The sequence below is a fragment of the Ictidomys tridecemlineatus genome, chromosome 9 (assembly GCF_052094955.1).
Source record: "Ictidomys tridecemlineatus isolate mIctTri1 chromosome 9, mIctTri1.hap1, whole genome shotgun sequence".
NCBI lineage: Eukaryota > Metazoa > Chordata > Mammalia > Rodentia > Sciuridae > Ictidomys > Ictidomys tridecemlineatus.
The window spans coordinates 56,297,105-56,317,441 of NC_135485.1; the positions used below are offsets into that span (position 1 = coordinate 56,297,105).

The 20,337-nt window shown below is 36.2% G+C and overlaps 1 protein-coding gene across 2 annotated transcripts in view; it reads right to left on the bottom strand.

Moving 5' to 3' along the window:
- The window catches only part of Btc (betacellulin), a 50,925-nt gene that overhangs the window by 10,618 nt on the left and 19,970 nt on the right, over positions 1-20,337 (bottom strand). The window contains exon 2 of one of the 2 annotated variants that reach the window (XM_078021414.1): positions 14,517-14,615. The exons of the other annotated variant lie outside the window; for it this stretch is intronic. Coding sequence (XP_077877540.1) covers positions 14,517-14,615 — 99 coding nt within the window. The remainder of the gene's footprint in view (positions 1-14,516; positions 14,616-20,337) is intronic. 2 annotated transcript variants of the gene reach the window in all.

Below are 20,337 nucleotides of genomic sequence, written 5' to 3' on the forward strand. Positions count from 1 at the left end.
AAATTCTAGAAATAACTGCACAGTGTGTCAAAGGCAAATAAGTCATTTTGACAAATAACTTGATAAGTGAACTTCCATCCATTAAATGCTTTCTAACACTATAAAGAGGAACTGGAAAAATAAATAAAGGATGTCCTACCTAACCATCTTAATTGGTGCAATACAGGAAATTAAAAACAATGCAATCAACCAAAAAACCATCATTGTAATTGCAAAGTGCAATTGTAGTACACTGGAAATGATGGAAAGAACACTGGATTAGCTGAAGGAAAAATAGTGTTTGCTTCTCAATTCTGCCTTTCATTAGCTGCAATTAAGATGTCTGAGTTTCAGTGAACTGATTTATAAATTAAAGATGATAACTGCTCCCTTAAAGAGCTATTAAGATAACATACTCTATATGTGTGTGTATAATTACATATATCATATATATGTATATAGATAGATAGATAGATATTCATATATATGTGGACGTTCCTAGTAGAGTTCCTGAAACATTGAATCCCCAGCAATGAGGTGTTTCTAGAACATTGAAAATCTTGGTAATCTTAAGAAAAATCTTGTGTAACCATTTGCTTTCCTAATCAGAGAAAAATTTCTATAAAGTATAGATTTTAGGAGGCAATAAGCAATTGATTTAGTTAAGAAGAATGTTAAGAGCAAAGAAAGTCACAGAATCAGGAATACGCAGGTTCAATGCCATGGATAGAAGGCAGAGGTAATTGAAATGGAAAGGTCCTGAAGGGGAGGAGCCCAGAACGGCTGTGAATAGATTTAGAGAGCCGGATTTCAGCAGGCTGAAATGAAATACAGGGTGAGAGAGAGCTGAAGATGGTTCTTATGAATTAAATTAAATTAATTTTGGAAAAATGCTTTAAACTATAAAGTGTTCTATTGATGCATCAGATAAGACAGTGAAGAGTGGATGAGAGCAAGAAGATAGAGGGGGCTAGAACACCAGGGCATACCTGAGCCAGGCAGACAAGTGTGACACAGGCCTGGAACATGGCAATGGAGGGCAAAGAAATGAATTCAAGAAGCAGCAAGACTTACAGACAGATCTGGCCTGCTGCAGAAAGGCTTCTTTGATTGGCCAGGCATACTTGCCTTTAAGTATAAGCCAGATGGCTCTGTATCCCAAACTTTACTGATGCTGCAAGTTGCTGTGCCCCTTTAAATGCACCCAATTTTTTTTAATAAACACCACACAGAGTATAATTCCAAAAGCAAATTAACCAGCAGCTGCTGGATGCAGTGATTTGATCAGTCTCGGCCCATCCAAGCAGCACAAATCCATGCCAGCAACATGGTTGCCAGGTCCTGTTTTGATCACTCACAGAACTCCCTCCTTTGCCAAAGAAGCATGCTCTGAAGTATTCCCAACATTATTTGAATTTAAAACCTTTCCATGCTACCAGGCAGAAAATGTCCAGTGATTTCTCTGTGGAACTTTCAAACCCGAAAGAAAAACAAATCATGAATACTGCATCTAAAACCAAACCAGACCAAACCTAAATGGAATCCTTTTTTCCTCTCCTGGAAATGAGAAAGTTGATCAGCCTTCTCCCTTGAGAACTGCACCTTAAATTCCAGTTGCTCCTCATCAGAATATATCAAGGTCATGCTAACTGAAAATTGAGCAACTATAAAGCCAAATGTTTTCTGCTTATCATGAGACCTGATGATAAAGACACAGGAGTGAAAAAATCAGTCCTTGCACTGCAGAATATTCATTGAGAAGAAGGAAAAGTTACTTCTATGAAAAAATAATGATTTTTTTGGGGGGAAGGGGTGATGGTTACTGGGGATTGAAGTCAGGGGCACTCGACCACTGAGCCACATCCCCTGCCCTAGTTTTTGTATTTTATTTAGAGACAGGGTCTCACTGAATTGCTTAGTGCCTCGCTTTTACTGAAGCTGGCTTTGAACTTGCAATCCTCCTCTCTCAGCCTCCCAAGCCACTGGGATTATAGGCATGGGCCACCATGCCCAACCCAAGTGTTATTTTTATTCTTGAAAACTCAAGGAAAACTCCTATGGCCCTGGGATGGTGAAATGTAATTGATGACTTTTCTTTCCACCTTACCTTGCCCTTTCCAACACACATTCCCTAAACTGATGTGTTCCCCTTGGGAGTGAGATAATGCTTCAAATTTTCACTGAAAACCTATATTTACTGATTGGCTAGTCCACAATGAAACCGGAAGAGTACTACAGGTGATGGATTGCAATCTCTTCATCAGACAATATTTTCCAAAGATTCTAAAGCAATTAAAACAAGCATTAGGGTTACTGTAGGTCGATATAAATAAAAATCTGACTTTAAGAGTTTGCAAAAAGAATCAGAAGCAAGGACATATTTTTTAAAATCACTGAGAAGTGGTCATCCTCCTTGGGTCTATGAATAGGGAGATGAGCTGTAATAGATCCCCTTGGGCTAAGCCAACATGGAGGAATATAGAAGACCCCAAGTGACTTATTTCCAATATGGAATTTTCCTCAATTTGATGGATGTTTTGATTAAATATAGCATGATTTCTTTGTCCTTCTGTGTATGATTCTAATTCTTATAAAGAAAGAAGATTTGTGACACCTTTGTGACTAAAACTCTTTAGAACGAATACATTAGGTCTATTTTTTCCTAAAACCCTCACTTAATGTCAAGACAGCGCTTATTAGAAATCTATATGATGATTCTGTAAATGACAAATCAATTCTAAGGGCAATTCATACTATAATTATTATTACAACACTTTTTTGTGATACATGTTACAAAGGTTATAATTTCATAGTATTTCTAGCCCCTTATTTAGATACATGGTTAAAATTCCATGTAAGAGAGCTATAAGGGATGCTAGATTTTGAAGTAGAAGTCCCACAGGTGTTAATAAGGAGGGAGGGGAAGGAAAATAAATAAGTCCTAGTCCATCCTTCCACACAGGTATATGACCTACAAAAGGTAGAAGTGCACAGAAGAGAATCTAAGAATTTAGAGAAACGTCCTCTGAGCCTATGAAGTAGAGCCAAAGGCTTTGATATTATACTCCTTGGCTTCCAGGCATCTTCCCAATAGGGTTTCCCCTCATTTTACAACCTGCTTAAGCCAAAAGGTGAGATAGAAAGTTTTATATTTTTTAAGTTAATTTTCCTTCTTATCTTGCCAACTAACTGTGATTTTAGAGAATGGGAATTCATGGTGTCCTTGAAGAAAAGCAAAATTTGAAGTTTTATTATAATATAGGATTCCCGCTTGTCCTATACCTAATGACATTTTCGATAGAAAAGTAAAAGAGGAAGTTGTGTCTCACACATTCACTCTTACCCCTTTCTAAGTTACTGGGAATGCATGGGTTGGGGGGGGGGCAGCAATACAGGCAGATCAGCAAGTCATCTTTTAACCAGGTTGGCCTGTGGGAGGTCTCAGGTCATTAGAGGTATGCTTTCAAAGGGGTTGTGAGACAACAATCTCTTCCTCTCTCTTTGCTTCCTGGCCACTGGTGAGCAGCATCCTCCCCCAACAAGGCTGATGCACAGCCTTGTCCCAGACCAAAAGCAATGGGGCCAACCCATAGACAGAATCCTCCAAAACTAGGAGCCAAAATTAACCTTCCTCATTAATAAGCTGATCATATCAGTTATTTGTTACAGTAACAGAAAGCTGACTCATGTGTTGAAGGGTGAGTATATCTTCATGCATTTAAAATTGCTCGAGGCTGGTAGCCAATAAAGATCAATGGACAGAAAGAAAGCTTGTATTCCTTTTGTATGTCAGGAATACACATTATGCAATTCTAATGTATATGATGGATCCTTTGCTGATTCTCCCTTGCTGATTCTTCCTCATCTCACTCACTCTCTACAGTTTTACAGTACAAGGGTGCTCCATGTTTACTCATCTCTTCTCTCCACACTCCTTCCCTGACTGGTTTCATCATCTCCTTTCTGTAAAAACATCTTTAGGGCCACAATTCCCAAATGTAGTTTCCATCCCAAGTATCTTCCCTCAATGCCAACAATACAACTAGGTCCAGTTGGACTCCAACTAGCATTTCAACTTAACCCTTCCAAAATGTGATCCTTGATTTTTCCTTCAAATGTGGTCTTTCCTTAACTCAGTAAATAATAGCCATTATTTCTGTTATTTAGATAAAATATTTTAGCAATATCTTAACTTCTTTCTCTCTTGCTCTACATCCAATTCCTCAGCAGAACCTATTGACTGCATTAAGAATACATGTAGAATGACCCAATTATCTCCTCAACCCTGGTCTAAGCCATTTCTAGGCTGCAAAAAGTCTCCATGGCAACATGTAACTCAGCTCCCTGCTGCCATTGAGGCCCTCTTCACTGCCTAGACTGTGCAAGAAATCAGAGGACGCTGTTAAATTAACTCAAAGTAGATGTCCTCTGAGTCCCTGGCAAGGCCTCATGGGACCTACCTGCTGATCATCTCTCCACTGCCTTTCTGACCTTATCTTTACCCATATGAACCATTCATCCAGGGCACCTACAAGAGCACCTTCTGCTTAGGTGCAGGTGATCATGAGTATTAGTGGAATGGATAAACGCCTTACTCGGGTTGCAAAATGGCAAATTAAAAATGGAATCCTTCTTAGATAGTGAAAATTAAATCATAGAAACAACTGGACACAGAAGAGATTCCTGAAGATCACCCAATTCACGTTTTCATTTTACAGGTTACAAGCTCAGTCTTTGAAAGTTTAAGTGACTTACTAAAGATCACACAGCCAGTTATTAGAAAAGACCTACTCCAGCTCCATATTAATTCCTCTCTCAAGAATCTTTTGTCCAAGCAATGTTCCTTTTAAGTATTTCCCTCATGTTTCACATTTTTATATTCCCACATGATTCTAAGCAGTTTAGGAGATGGTCTCTCCAAAGTCATGTTAACTGTGTGATCTGAAACAAATTAGTCTCTCTGTGCCTCAATTTTTTTCATCTAAAAAATGGATAACAAAGACAAAATTATAAATTAAGTGAATTTATATATGTAAAACAGTAGAAGGGTATTTGGCAAATAGCAGAAGTTTGATAGATGATGGGGGCTATTGTTTTCTTTTAAGTGTTATTGGTATGATGTGTGGACCCTAGATACATGTTAATGTAATATAATAAAGATAGCAAAAAAGGGATGAAAACAAAATAAGGAAGGAAACAAAGACAGAAGGAAAGAGGGAGAGAGGGAGGGGAAGGGAAAGAAAAGGAAGATGGTTTATTTAAAGTCAGTTAATTATAACGTGAGAACAGGCCAATCCAGTTTCAATCCTGAAAGATCACTCAAGTGTGTTCACCATAGCATGTGTATTGCTTTTAGGTGATATTTTAAGGCAGTGCACTGAATTAGCCTGCTAATATGAAAGGATAATGATAATATCAGATAACAGCACTTCTGATGACACAAAAATTTGGAAGCCCATTTTCTGGTTAGCATTTTCAAAATCAAATCCATTGATTTTCATCATGTTTAGAATCATCTTTTGGGAGGGGTTTTGCTGTTTTCTGAGTAGATTAAAAATAGACTATTATGAAAAGGAGAGTAAACCAAAGAAATACTGAATATTTCTGGTTTATATTTCTAGTTTCTCATTTGATTCATCAATACTGTCCAAAGTACAGCCAAGCTAGAATCCTTTCTCGCTCCATTTCCTGGACATATTTCTCAAATAGCAAAAGATATTATTATATTTTCAAGAAGAACAATATCTTATCCAGAAAAATCCAAAATTGTTTTTCTGACATCAAATTGTGGTAAATAAACTCTAGTCCTCTACCAAGCTACTAATCTATTTGTGCTTTAATTGTGCTAATAATGTTACTTGGGTATCATAAGATCTAGAAATGCCAACCTGAACTCTTAAAAAGGAGTAAAATGGATAGAAACAAAAAATGATGGTGAGACACAAGAATCAAGGATTCTTCAATTTGGAAGCTGTAGGAAGAAAGCAGGATATGACCAAAAAAAATTATTTGGGTATTTTTTGCAGATCATCTCTGAGAAATTATGACTAAGGGAAATTCCTTGAGCAAAATCCAGAGAAAGGTATGGATTTTAAGAGGGGAACCAATTTCCTCACTGATCTTCCTGAATAGAAGGGAAGAGGAATCTAAAAGTCCAAATATTATGCAAGTAATACAAAATTAATGCAATTTTAATTTTTAAAATTCAAATTTAAAAAGTTAAAGATATAGACCACATTCCACAGTTTCTACCCTCTGAGCAATTGGCTTTTGTACAATGGGGACCATGCAAGAGGTCAAGTGTCACTAATTACTGGGGGAGTATGACAGAGGGAAGATTCGCATCCATGGGACAGTCTTTAAAGGAAGACAGTATGGTGCTGGAAGAAGAAAGACACCTGAGATAACAAAATGGCTGTGAAAGACTGAGGATTACTCTGTTTGGGGTTTCCTTAGCCCCTCTTTTGTTAAAGGTTATCAGGGGAAAATACAAAAACAACATCTATTTGTATTACATAGAAAATTAGAAAACAGGGAGTAACATCAGAAAGACAGCAGAATAAAGAGACTTCAACTCTCCTCCCCTTCACTGAGCCATCAACAACATCAGACAAATTCCCTTTGTGAGCCATGCAGAAATTCACTGAAGAGCTCCTGTACTGGAGATGAGTGCAGAAACTGGTGGAAGCCAGCAAGGAAAGTCATCAGAGCCTCTCACCTCAGTCTCTACCCAGAGTTCAGTGCCATATGATCAGAACTACCTGCTCCCTGCCTCCCAACTCCATATCCTAGCTTCTCCTTTGAAAGAGAAAGATTCAGACTGCATATCCAATACCCCAGCACTTACAGGGGCTTCCCAGAAGATTGGTTTCTGTCTTGCTTGTTCTGGAGCATACTCTACCCACATGGGACCAGTGATATCAGAGATAGCAGTTTACACGGGCAATTCCCTGGCTCATCCTCTGCTCAGCACAGAGTAAGCAGAGGAAGAATACCAGCGCCCACCTTCTCCCCAAGGAGTAAAAGAGTTGAACTTCACATTCAATAGATGACTTGTCCTATTTCATCTGAGGGTTGACAAATGACATGTTTCTGTCTTGCCTCTTTTGGAACACTGACAGGACCCAGCATACTCTACTGGGAGCCAGTAAGAACAGAGACCATGACCACACTTTGAACTAGCAGCAATCATGCACCCTCCACTAAGTTATTACAGAATGAAAGCGCCAAAAGACCTTTTCTCAGATTCTCCCTGTGGAGAGAAAACGTCAGGAAGACTATGTAAAGACCCAATTCTTCCCAAAGCTGTCAAGAGACTGACTTTGGTCTAATTTGTCTCAGAGCACTGATGAGACTTGGCATTCTCTTGAGTCCAAGGGCCATTAAGAACAAAGGAGTCAGAGTGACTAGCATGGAAATTTGAAAGGTCCTGACAACATCTAACTGGACTGACTGATGAGGGTCTCATCTCATATAAGCCAGCCTGCAAAAACTGTGAGCAGGAGGTATTTTCTTCAATATTCAAATACCAGCAAAAAGAGTCAAGGGAAATGAAGAAAGAGTGAAAAACAGCACAAAGAAAGGGTCAAAATAAACTAATCCTAATGATATGAATGATATGAAGAAATATACCTGACAGAGAATTCAAAATAAATGATCATAAGGATACGGAACAAAGTCAGGAGAACTATGCATGTACAAAGTAAAAATTTTGACAAAGAGAGAGAAATGCTTAAAAATATTAAACATAAATGTTGTTGCTGAATAATAATGGAACTGAAAATTCACTAGAAGTTCAAAAGCAGACTATGTCAAGCAAAAAAAAAAAGTCTCAGTGAACTTGAAGAAGTCATTGGAAATTGCACAGTTAAAAAAGAGCAAAAAGAGAGAAAAAGAAGCTTAAATGATGATTTAGTCAATTTTTTTTTTGCTGCTATGAACAAAAGGCCTGAGAAGAACATTTTTAGAGGGGGAAAAGTTTATTTGGCACTCACAGTTTCAGAGGTCTCAGTCCATAGACTGGGATCCATTGCTCTGGGTGCTAGGTAAGACAGAACATCAGGGTAGAAGAATGTTGTAGAGAAAAAAAACTCAGTACATGGCACCAGGAAGTAGAGAGAGATAGTTCCACTCTCCAGGGACAAAATGTATATCCCAAAGGCACACTTCCAATGACCCTCCTCTGCCAGCCACACCCCACCTGCCTATGGTTACCACCCAGTTAATACCTATCAGGGGATTAAGACCTGATTAGGTTAAGGCTCTCATAATCCAATCATTTCACCACTAAACTCTCTTGAATTGTCTCACACATGAGCTTTTGGTGGACACCTCATATCTAAACAATAACAACGGACCTACAGATCACTATCAAGAAGCTCAATATATAGTTTATGTGAGTATGAGGGAAACAAAATAGAGAAAGGGCAGAAAGCGTATTCAAATAAATAATGGACAAAATTTTCCAAATCAAGGGAAATAAATGGATATCCATACCCAGGAGGTCCAGTGTATCCCAAATAAGAGGAACCCAAAGAAATCCACACCAAATCTCATTATAATCAAATGGGCAAAAGTCTAAGATGAAGAGAAAATATTTGGCAGCAAGACTTTTCATGTACAAAGGAATCTCCATTAAACTGTAAGTGAATTTCTCAGTAGAAATCTTATAGGCCATAAAGGAGTGAGATGACATAGTCAAACCACTGAAAGAAATAATCTTCCAACCAAGAATACTATATCCAGCAAAACTAACCTTCAAAATCTAAGAAAAAATACAGACTTTCCCAGATGAAGTCAAAGATTTTACCACTTCAATGCTACCTTACAAGCAAAGTAATGCAGAAGTCAAAGAATGCTAAATAGTTACAAAAATCACAAGAAAATATAAAACTTATTGGTAAATGTAAAATATATAGACAAATACAAAACCTTCTATTACTATAATGAGAAAGATATATTACTTTTAACTTTAGTTTAAAGTTAAAAGACAAAAGTATAAAATGGTTATAAATATAAAATATTTAATGGATATACAATAGTGTAAAGTGTAAATTGTGATATCAGTCACAAGGTGTAGAATGAAAGGAAGTAAAAGGATGAATTTTTTATGTGATTGAAGTTAAGCTGTTTCCAGCTTTATATACTCAATCTTAATTGTATTTTATGAAAGCCCATGGTGACCACCAATAAGATATCTATAGAAGACAAGTAAAAGCAAAAGAGAAAATAATCAAAGCATATCAATAAAAAGAAAACCTCAACAGAACATAAAGAAAAACAGCAGGAGAGGGAAAAGATTACAGGATAGAAAATAATTAACAAAATAGCAATAGGAATTCCTTCCCTATCAATAATTACTTTAAATGTAAATAAGTTAAACTTCCCAATCCTATGCTATAGAAAGGCTGAATGGATACAAAAACACAAGATTCAAGTCTATGTCTTACATGGCATGGAAATGAATCACTTTAGATTCAAGAATATCTGGAGGCCAAAATTGAAAGGATGGACAGAGCCCACACAAAGGATAAACAAAAGAGATGAGAGGTGACTAGACATATATTAGACAAAATAACCATTAATTCAAAATCTGCCACAAGAGATCAAATGAGAAAGATAGACGTTGTACTATGATAAAGTTTTTATTTTACCAGAATGATAAAACTATTGTAAATATATATGCATTCAACATTATAATATCTAAATATATGAAGCAAATATTGACAGACATGAATGAAAGAGATAATTCTCACCATGCATTAGTTAGCAATTGATTTGTACAAGTCCAGTAGGCAGAACACTCATACAACAAGCAAAACAACATTATTTTCACAGGCAACAAGGAGCAATAAAATACTAGGATTTATGGTGACCACCAAAGCTCAGGAAAACTACACAGGGAGAAAGGAATCTAATCTGCATGTGTTCCATGTGGTACTGCAGTTGAGGAACCCTGAAAAGCAGCTTTCCCTGAGATTTACACAATGGGTAAATGAGACTCACTAGGATAAAACTCTGCAGGATATCTTCTTCTAGCAGGGACAGGAACAGAGCCCAGGCTATTCCTGTCAGTTACTCCTGATATGATATGAGTGTTCTGATGATGATTCCTAGTACATTCTACAGTTTTTCCTGGGAACTAATTACAGGTAAGAAAAGGAAGATATCTAGGATGGTCTAAGACCATCTGGGAAACTTTCCTCTAGATGGCAATACTATAATATTAGAAGACTCAAATAGTCCACTTCCAATAATAGAGAGACCATCCAGACAGAACATTAATAAGGTAATTAATAGTGGACTGAACAACATTTTGGACCAGACCTACCTGATAATTAACAAAACATTTTGCCCAACAGCAGCAGAATACACATTTTTCTCAAGTGCATTCTTCAATACGGATCACATGTTATAGTACCAAAATGTCTTAACAAATTTAAGTAGATGAAAATCATACCAATTATCTTTTCTGATCACATTGAAATGAAATTAGAACTCAATAGTAGCAGAAGGAAAACTGGAATATACACAAGTATGTGAAAGTCAAACAATACACTCCTGAAAAATCAATACGGCAAAGACAAATTAAGAGGAAAATTAGAAAATACTTTGAAACAAACACAACATATCAAAACTTAGGATATGTAACGAAGCAGCACTAATAAGGAAGTTTATGATGGTAAATATCTACATTAAAGAATGAAGTAAGATCTCAAATAATCAGGTAAATTTACACTTTAAGAAACTAGAAAAAGAGGAACAAACCAAGCCTGAAGTTCGTAGAAGGGAGGAAATAGTAGAGATTAGATTAAGAATAAATGAAACAGACAAGAAAATTAATAGAAAAAAATTAAAATAATTAAGAGTTGATTTTTTGAAAAGGCAAATACAATTGATGAATATTTAGCAAAACAGTGAGAAGAAAAGAATAAATAAAGAACAAAATGAAAAAGATATTACAATTGATGGTACAGAGGTGAAAGGCATTACATGAGACTATGAAAAACTATACACCAACAAATGAAATGATCTAGAAGAAATGGATAAATTCCTAGAAACATAAAACCTACCATAACCATATCATAAGGAGAAGAATAGCTCAACACTTGTAACTAATGAGACTGAATTGAATCAAAAATTTTCTAAAACAAGGGACTGGGGTAGAATGCTTGCCTCGCATGCACAAGGCACTGGGTTCAAAACCCAGCACCACACACACACACACACACACACACACACACACACACACACAATTACATACAAAAAGAGGTATTAAAACCCTTCCAAAACAGACAAGTTCAGGACTATATGGCTTCTCTGGTAAATTCTATCAAATATTTAAATAATTAATGCTGAATCTTCTCAAGCTATTCCCAAAAGTTGAAGCAGAGAGAACACTTCCAAACTCATTTTGTAAGTGCAGCATTGTGGGACCTCAAAGCCAAACAAAATCACTTCAAGAAAATCAAGTTACAGGCTAATGCCCCAGATGAACATAGTTGTAAATCTCCTCAACAAAATACTAGAAAACAAAATCTTACAACAAAATAAAAGAATGATACACCATGAGAAAATTAGATTCATCCCTAAGATGTGAGGATGGTTACATAGGAGAACCAATCAATGTGGTTTCAAAATATATTACAAAGATAGATATAGTGTTTGCAAGAGTGTGGTAGCCAGGCATGGTGACACAGGACTCTATCCCAGCAGCTCAGAAGACTACCGGTAGGATTATAAGTTCAAAACCAGTCTCAGCAACTTAGCAAGGCCCTAAACAACTCAGTGAGACCCGATCTCTAAATAAAATACAGAAACAAAAGGGATGGGGATATGGCTCAGTGGTTAAATGCCTCTGAGTTTAATTTACCTCACCCTCAAAAATAAAACAAAACAAAAAGTGTGGTACTGGCATAAAAATAGACACAATACAGACCATGGAACAAAATGGAGCACAGAAATAAACTCATGCATATATGGTCAACTAATCTTCAGCAACCGTGCAAAGAATACAAAATGAAACAGGATTGTTTCTCCAATAAATGATGTTTTAAAACTTGATATTCATATGTAAAAGAATGAAATTGGGCGCCTTTCTCACACCATACACAAAAGTCAACTCGGAACACATTGGAGACTTCAATATAAGACCTGAAACTGTAAAATTACTAAAATCATTGGTAATCATTTCTTGAATTTAATATCCAAAACACAGTCAATAAAAGCCAAAATCATTAAGTGGAATGGCACCAAATTAAAAATTTATTATGGTAAAGAAAACAACAGAGTGGAAAGGCACCTATAAAATAGGGGAAAGTGTTTTCAAATTATATATGAGATAAGGAAATAATATCCAAAGCATATAAGGAACTCTTACAACTCAATCCAAGAAAACAAATACTCTTGAGTTCTAAACTGGGCTAAGGAATTGAATATATATTTCTCCAAAGACTTACAAATGGCCAATATGTAAGGTGTTCAACACCATAAATCATCAGAGAAGTGCAAATCACAACCATAATAAGATCACCTCACATCTGTTAGCATTGCCATTATCAAAGACAGAAAAAGTGTTGGAAAATATGTGGAGAAATTGGAACCCTTGTAAACTCTTGGTCAGAATGTAAAATGGCACAGCTACTACGGGAAACAATATGTAGGCTCCTCAAAAAAATGAAAAATAGAATTTCCATATAATCCAAAAATCCCACTTCTGGGTATTAATTCAAAAGAACTGAAATCAGAAACTCAAAGAGAGATTTTCACTTCCATGCTCATTGCAGCACTATTCACAAGAATCCCAAACTGGACATACGCCATGTGTCCACTGACTGAGGAATAGATAAAGAAAATGTGGCATAGAAATTCAAGGAAATGATATTCAGCCTTTTAAAAGAAGAAGACCCTACAATGCATGAAAATGTGACTTAAGCTGGATGATACTATACTAAGTGAAATAAACCAGTCACATAAGGACAAACATTACTTGAATTCACTTTTATGAAGTATCTAAAACAGCAAAATTTATAGAAGCAGAGAGTGGAAAGGTGGTTGCCAGGAGTTTGAGGAGGGAGGAGATGGTAAGTTTCTATTCAACAGGTATGAAGTTGTAGTTATGAAAAGGAAATAAATTCAAGAGATCTTCTGTATTTTCCACCTTAAAATTGATTAAAAATGTAGATCTCATGTTAAATGTCTTGCTACAATAAAAGTAAAATTAGAAAACACATTTAGGGACTGGCAGTGTGGCTCAGTGATAATTGCTTGCCTGGCATGCACAAGGCTCTGGGTTCAATTCCCAGCACTGCAAAACAAAACAAAAACAAAAACACATCTAGGAGTAGATTTTTGAACATTGTCAGTCATCGGATGATGGATAATTTCCCAAGGGAAATGTGAAAATGTCATCATTGGAGACATCTGAAGCCAGACTGAAGAAAAACACACAATCACATAAAGTTGGCCTTGTTCTCCCTACATGGGTGACAAGGCCAGGCCCACACAAGCATGACCTAAGACACCAGTGGATGCCACAGCCTATGCACACCCTCCAGCCCACCCACTGCTCTGCAGGATGAAAGACGAAGACTGGGCTGGAGCTAATGACTCAGCTCAGGAAGAGTAGCTCAGCATGTTCCTGGCTCAGTCACAACGTTCCCAGGGTGCTAGGAAAGGGGCACTCACATCGAGTCACCATACTCCCAGCCCAGAAAAGTTTCCAGGGAACCCAGAGACTCTTCTCCACTCCACCCTACTCTTGTAAATTGGCTTGTATTTTGTTTTTGTTATTTTTAAAAATCAGACAATACCTTATAGAAAACAAGATTACACAATCTAAACAAAATAAAAAGCACCTTAGACTGGGGGTCAGCAAACTATGTTCCAAGGGTCACATGTGGCCCATGGCCTGTTTCTCTAAATAAAGTTTTGTTGGAACACAGCCAAGCCTATTAATTTGCGTAGCATGTATGGCTGCTTTCATGGTATTTCAGCAAGGTTGAGTACTTCAGCAAGGGCCAGATGGTCCATAAACCCTTACTAAGGAAAAACTCTGCCTTAGAATGATAACTTTGAGAAAACTGACTCAAGCATCTCCTTTACCTTTTTCTCTTTTTCCAAGTAGAGAAAAGAAAAGAATGTAAATTTAAACAGAATGTACCATATTTCCATTATCAAGTGCAAGATATCACAGGTTATGGTTCATGTCTGGTACTATCCAATATAGTAGATAAGAGTGAAGGTACTGGAAATCAGAAAGACCTGAGTTCAAATCCCAGATTTTCTATTTACTAGCTATGTGACCTTGGGAAATTTGCTTAGCCTTTCTAAACTTTATCCTAAAATAAAACTTTAAAAAAATATAACCTCATTCAGAAGACTGTTTTAAGGAATGAGTGAATTACTGCATGTAAACCACTTAGTGCAATACCTTGTACATTACTCTGTGCTTAAAGAACTGCCTAATATTATGACTTCTATTATCAAAATATTAAAACAAGGAGATCAACTTTCCAAGATTGAATATGAAGTGTTACCTGTGCAGTTTTCCCCAAGATCTCCACAGAGAGGGCCATTTGTTTCAGGACTTCTGGTTGAATTCCCATCAGCCACCACACAGTGGAGGATCACTAGGCCTTTAAGTACAAAACAGAACCAAAAAATAAGCATGAGAACTCAAGAATTTGCTTAATGTGAAATACTATCTCCAAGTCATGATCCACTTAGGAGAATAGCAAGCCTGTGGCTCTGTACCTCTCTCCCAGCCAGGCAGGGGAACAGAGGCCAGAATGTCTCATATTTTCAGTTAAAGATGGTATTTTCAAGCCAGAGTTCTTATACTTGAATATGCATCTTAAAGGAGGAGACTTGGAAATATCTTAGGAAGGAGCCTGAGATTTGCTTTAAAATAATCCAACATGGAAATAAGGCTACAAAGTAATGAGGAAAAGACAGAGGAAACAAGACTGGCTTCATGGTGGTAATTGTTGAAACTGCATGATGGTGTGTCGAGTTTCATTATGCTGTACTCTCTAGTAAGTATATATCAAAAATGTCTACAAGGAAAAGAGGAGAGGATAGAAGAGAGGAAAAGAGGAATATAGAGGTGGCTTAGGAAGTAGCTAGTCCTGAGTTTAAGACCTGTTTATCAGTGTTAAAAGTATGCTAATTTGGTGTGTTCAAGTCAGTTTCACTGCTGTGACCAAAAGACCTGACAAGAACAACATAAATAGTATAAATAGTCATTTAATAAAAGTTTATCTTGGCTTATAGTTTCAAAGGTTCAGTCCATGGTTGGCTGACTCCACAGCTCTGGGCTCAAGGTGAGGCAGAACATCATGGTGGAAGACCATGGCCAAGAATAGCTCAGGACATGGTAAAAAGGAAACACAGAGAGAATGCACTCCATTCACCAGGGACAAAATATAAACCCCAATGAATGCCCCCAGGAAACTATTTTCTCTAACCGCACCCTACCAGCTTACAATTGCCACACAGTTAGTCCAAATCAGTGGATTAATCCACAGATTAGGTTAAGGCCCTCATACTCTAATCATTTCACCTCTGAATATTCTTGTATTGTTTCACACATACACTTTGGGGAGATACCTTATACTTAAACCATAGCAATGTGTTAAGAATTCAAAGCACTGAAGATAGGGTTGGCATATAATCAGTGATCAGTAAAACTTATTATTATGCAAGATGTAACTTAACGTCTCACTGGTTATATTGAAAATTATACACTAACAATTTCTAAACAGCACATCTTCCCCAATTCATTTCAATTCAATTCATGGGCATCCAGGAACACAAACAGGTGAATAGGACATTCCTGACCTTCAACTTGCTCTAAAGCAGATAACTAAGGCAGATAATCAGCCAACCAATTCTTCACAACACAAAATAATAGTCCTACAACAGAAAACTGCAGTAGCCAAGATGTTCAAATTTCAAAGACTATTCAAAAGGGTCTTTATAAAGACAGGCTTTTTTTTCCATTTTTCAAATTAGAAAAGATTTTTTTAAAAGAAAGATATGCTACTTGGTGTTGGAAAAAGTAAAGAGAAATGGCAACTCAAATCCACTGGTGATGGATAAACTCATACTGCTTATCTATAGATTTAATCTGTAATCTTAAATCTGTAGATTTAACTCTACAGAAGTTAAATCAAAAAATAACTCAAACAATGTACAAACCCTTAAATCCAATAGCTACATTGCTAGTAATTTTTCCTAAAGAAATAATTCAGAACACATAAAAAAGATTTAGCTAGCTTTAGAAATTTCTATATGGTGTAAGAAAAAAATAGAAATTACCTAAATAGTTAACATAGAGCATTGATTAAATACATTTTATTTATCTTCATGTAATAAGTTTTCAGCCATAAAAAATGGTGTTCAAACACCAACAGAACATTTTAATATATTTCTAAACAAGAAAGCAGACTATAGGATAATCATTTAGTGTGATTTGTGTGCATGGGTTTCTTTGTTTATAAAGTTAAAAAAACAATTTGTATAAATAGTCACTTAATAAATAAATACAGAGTTTCTCACACTGGCTAAGAGGGGATTTTTTCCTTAATCTTGCTTATTTGTGCTTTCCAATTTTTTACCAACACATTTTGTTTATTGCAACAAGAGAAAAAGGAATGACTCACTTTTTTTGTCACAGTTTGGCTACCAAATTTCTCAATTATTTACACATTTTTCCCCCAATATTTGTCTCTCCCTTTACACTTAGAACAAATAGAAGCAAACAATCACTTAGGGTTTCTCAAACACAGAAACTATGTATTAGTCATCTTCATAATCTCGGCAAATGATACAGAGCATAAAGGATGAAGAATGACTCAGTCAATCTATAAACAAACAAAAACCTCAAAATCAAAAATCGTAGTAGCAATTTCTAGTGGAAAATAATAAAAGACATTTAATCCATCTCCAAAATTCCATACATGAACTTTCTTTATGGGGCAAAATGAGGACACCTTAATTTTACAGTTAATCTGTTCTAATAATGGAAACTCAAAAGAAAGGTAAATGTCAACATCTACAAACTGGGGGTAGCAATATCTGCTCAGGGTTTGCAAAATTAAGTTTTATCAGAAAAAAAAAACACATGAATTGGCACATCTTATGCAATTTTTAGTCTAGTTGCACTCCTTCCACTATCATTTATAATTTAACCCTTATTCTCACTTCCATCTGATGGAAGGGACCCTGATCTCATAAAAACCTTACCCAAGCCCTTTCAGCTGGACCTCACTCCACATGCTGGCTTCACTTGGCAAAAGGAGGCCACCATCATTAGGGAGACGCAGAGCCCCAGGGGATGAGGCATCTTCAGCCAAACCAGCACCCAAACCAAGCAGAGAACCTGGAACAACATGCACTCTACCTCCCACTGCCCACCCACAATCTTCAGACCGTCAACTGATGACCATGAACAGAATCATTTCCTTGACCTGCACAGTTTTTCAACACTGAATTAAGGCAGTTCATATTAGACCTGAAGTTTGTGCTTCTCTCAAAATTACAGGAGGTCTGGCAATGAAGTCTTTTCTCCTCTAATAACTGGCTGGAACTAAGAAGCAGATAACTCCTTTAAGTGCCACAAACTATATGAGACTTACTGATCTCATTTATTTTAACAGTCAGGATCCTAGTGGACATTTGAGTTTGCTATCTGAAAGAAGAGATGCAGAAAATAGAAAAATGCTCTCAAACCCTCTACCAAATAGTTAAGTCTATTACAAAAAGGGTACTCCTATTCCATCCTCTCAACAGATATTTATTAAGCACTATGTATTTGGCACTGGTGCAGGATGCTGAAGTCTCAAAGATATTTTCACTGACCTCAAGGAGATCATATACTAGAAAACACAGATACATAAATATTCAAGTAAAGTGTGATCAGCATAGCAACAAAGACAACACAGGAGTTACACCAGGTGAAGAATCAACTCTGCCCAGTGACAAAGACTTCATAGAGACATTGAGGTTTATAATGAATTTTTAATGAGAAATAAATAATTTTTAAAGCATCAATTAATACTTGTGAAAAACAAAAATATGTAAGAAATATAATCACAGTTTATCATTTGTTTCAGCACTGGATAATACCTATGTAGTTATAATAATGTCAATAGTGATAACTGAGCAAAAGATTATCATAAAATTAGGGCCACTTGCTAGCACACGTATACCACCTGGGAGACTGGGAGTAATCAATCAATGCCTGTGCTTTACCAGTTCTTAAGTTTTGAGTATCATCCTGAAGTTAATGGTACTAGAATTATGAAAAAGAAAGAACTCAATAGCAAAGATCTAAAGCTGACAAGTCAAGAAGTAGCTTCATAAGCAAAGTATTTCATAATACAGAGGCGAATAGCAGAAGAAACTCCTAAAAGAGGCAACAGGTGCTGCCTCTAGGGAGCTAGAAAGGAAAGAAGGTGTGGTGCAAAGGTCATCTTCTTCTTTTTTTTTAAATCTATTTATATCTATCTACTTCTTTATTAAGAAGAAAATTTTTACAAGATAATAAATGACATTTTAATTAACTAGGGCATGCTAAACATAAAGGACTATATAAAGACATGTCATGAAATAACATGACTTGTCCATCTTGTTTTCAGGGTGGGGATTGTGAAGGAAGAGGAAGTTGGGAAGAAAGTGGGTAACAAAAGATCTACGTGCCATGGTATGTTGAATTCTGTGATGCAGCTAAGATGTGACCAGTGAAAAGTCTAAAGCAAACAACATAATCATCCTTTTCCTTTTTCAAATTTGAAAAAAAAATTTAATGTCAATATTTAATATTTCAGACATTCCTAAATCAAGATGGTAGTACTGGTTATGGAGAAGAATAAATGAATATGAGAGATTCACAAGGTTAAATCTGAAACATCTGGCAGGAATTGATGATAAAGGAGTTGGAGATGACTCAGAGTTTGCAACTTAAGTAAATGCTTAATTCATTAGCAGATCTCAGGTACATGGGAAGATTGTACCTGAAGACTAATCCAGTTTTAGACACTAAATTCGAGATATCTGTAGATCATCCAGGGGACAATTTATGGATATATAAATACAGAACTGTAGAATGAAGTCAGAACTACAGACTCTATATTTGGGAGTCATGAAGATTCATTCTAAATTCATACTAAATTCCATGGGAATGGATCTCTTAGAAAAAGCTGTGCGAAAAGAGAAAGCTGATTAAGGATAGAATTCTGAAGAATCTCAATAAGATAGGGTGGCAGAAAGAGAAGGGCCCTTTAGAGACTGAGAAGAAGCCACAGAGCTAAAAAAAAAAAAAAAAACTTCTTCAGAAGAAATTGAACAAAAACCAAACTGTCAGAGATATAAATATAAGAAATGAATCATTTCAGAAAGCCAAAAATAGAAATAAAAATAAATTAATAAATAAAAGAAACAAAAAGCATGCATTAGATTTACATTAGTAATATGTTTCTAGAGAAATCTCAGTAGCATGGAGAACGTGTAAATAATTATAGATTATTCTTCAAATACATTGAACTTAAAGAGAGAGAGAGATTAGTCAACATATTCTCAAACAAGAGAGGTTTTTTTTTTAATATTTATTTTTTAGTTCTCGGTGGACACAACATCTTTGTATGTATGTGGTACTGAGGATCGAACCTGGGCCTCACGCATGCCAGGTGAGCACGCTACCACTTGAGCCACATCCCCAGCCCCTTGTTTTGTTTTTTAATGTGAGAGATACTTGACAAGAACAAGTCAGTGGTAAGAGAAACAAAGATGAGTTACCAATACAAGTAGAAAAGGTAGGAAATTTTAGCCTAAGAGCCAAGGGCCTCTTCTGCAATGTTTAGTCAGTCTCATGTTGTCAAAGTTAGCCATTCTGTCAAATATAACTTCAATTTGAGTAAATGGAAAATCTTCGGAAGATAAGAACTAAAATATATTTTATATTTTATTCTATGCATTTCATTTCATGGTTCAAAAAAATCTCATGTCTGGTTTTAAATGAATGAAAAGCATCAAATGGTTTTGTCAACCCTCACACTATTGACATTTTGGGCTGGATAGTTGTTTGTTGTAGGATACTGTACACTGCAAGTTGATTTGATGCCAATAGCATCCACCCCTGCCTCAGTTGTCATAATAAAAAATGTGCAGATATTGCTAGATTTCCCCTGTGGTTGTAGAATGGGTGGAAGATTGCCTCATCTGAGAACCACTGTAATTCTCTTCAACAAAATTTATTTTAATCCAAAAAGTAGCCTTCATTTTAAATATACCCCTTTATTCTGAATCAATTGTGCAGATTTCAAAGTCTTGAATTTTAACTTTAAATTTTTTTTTTAG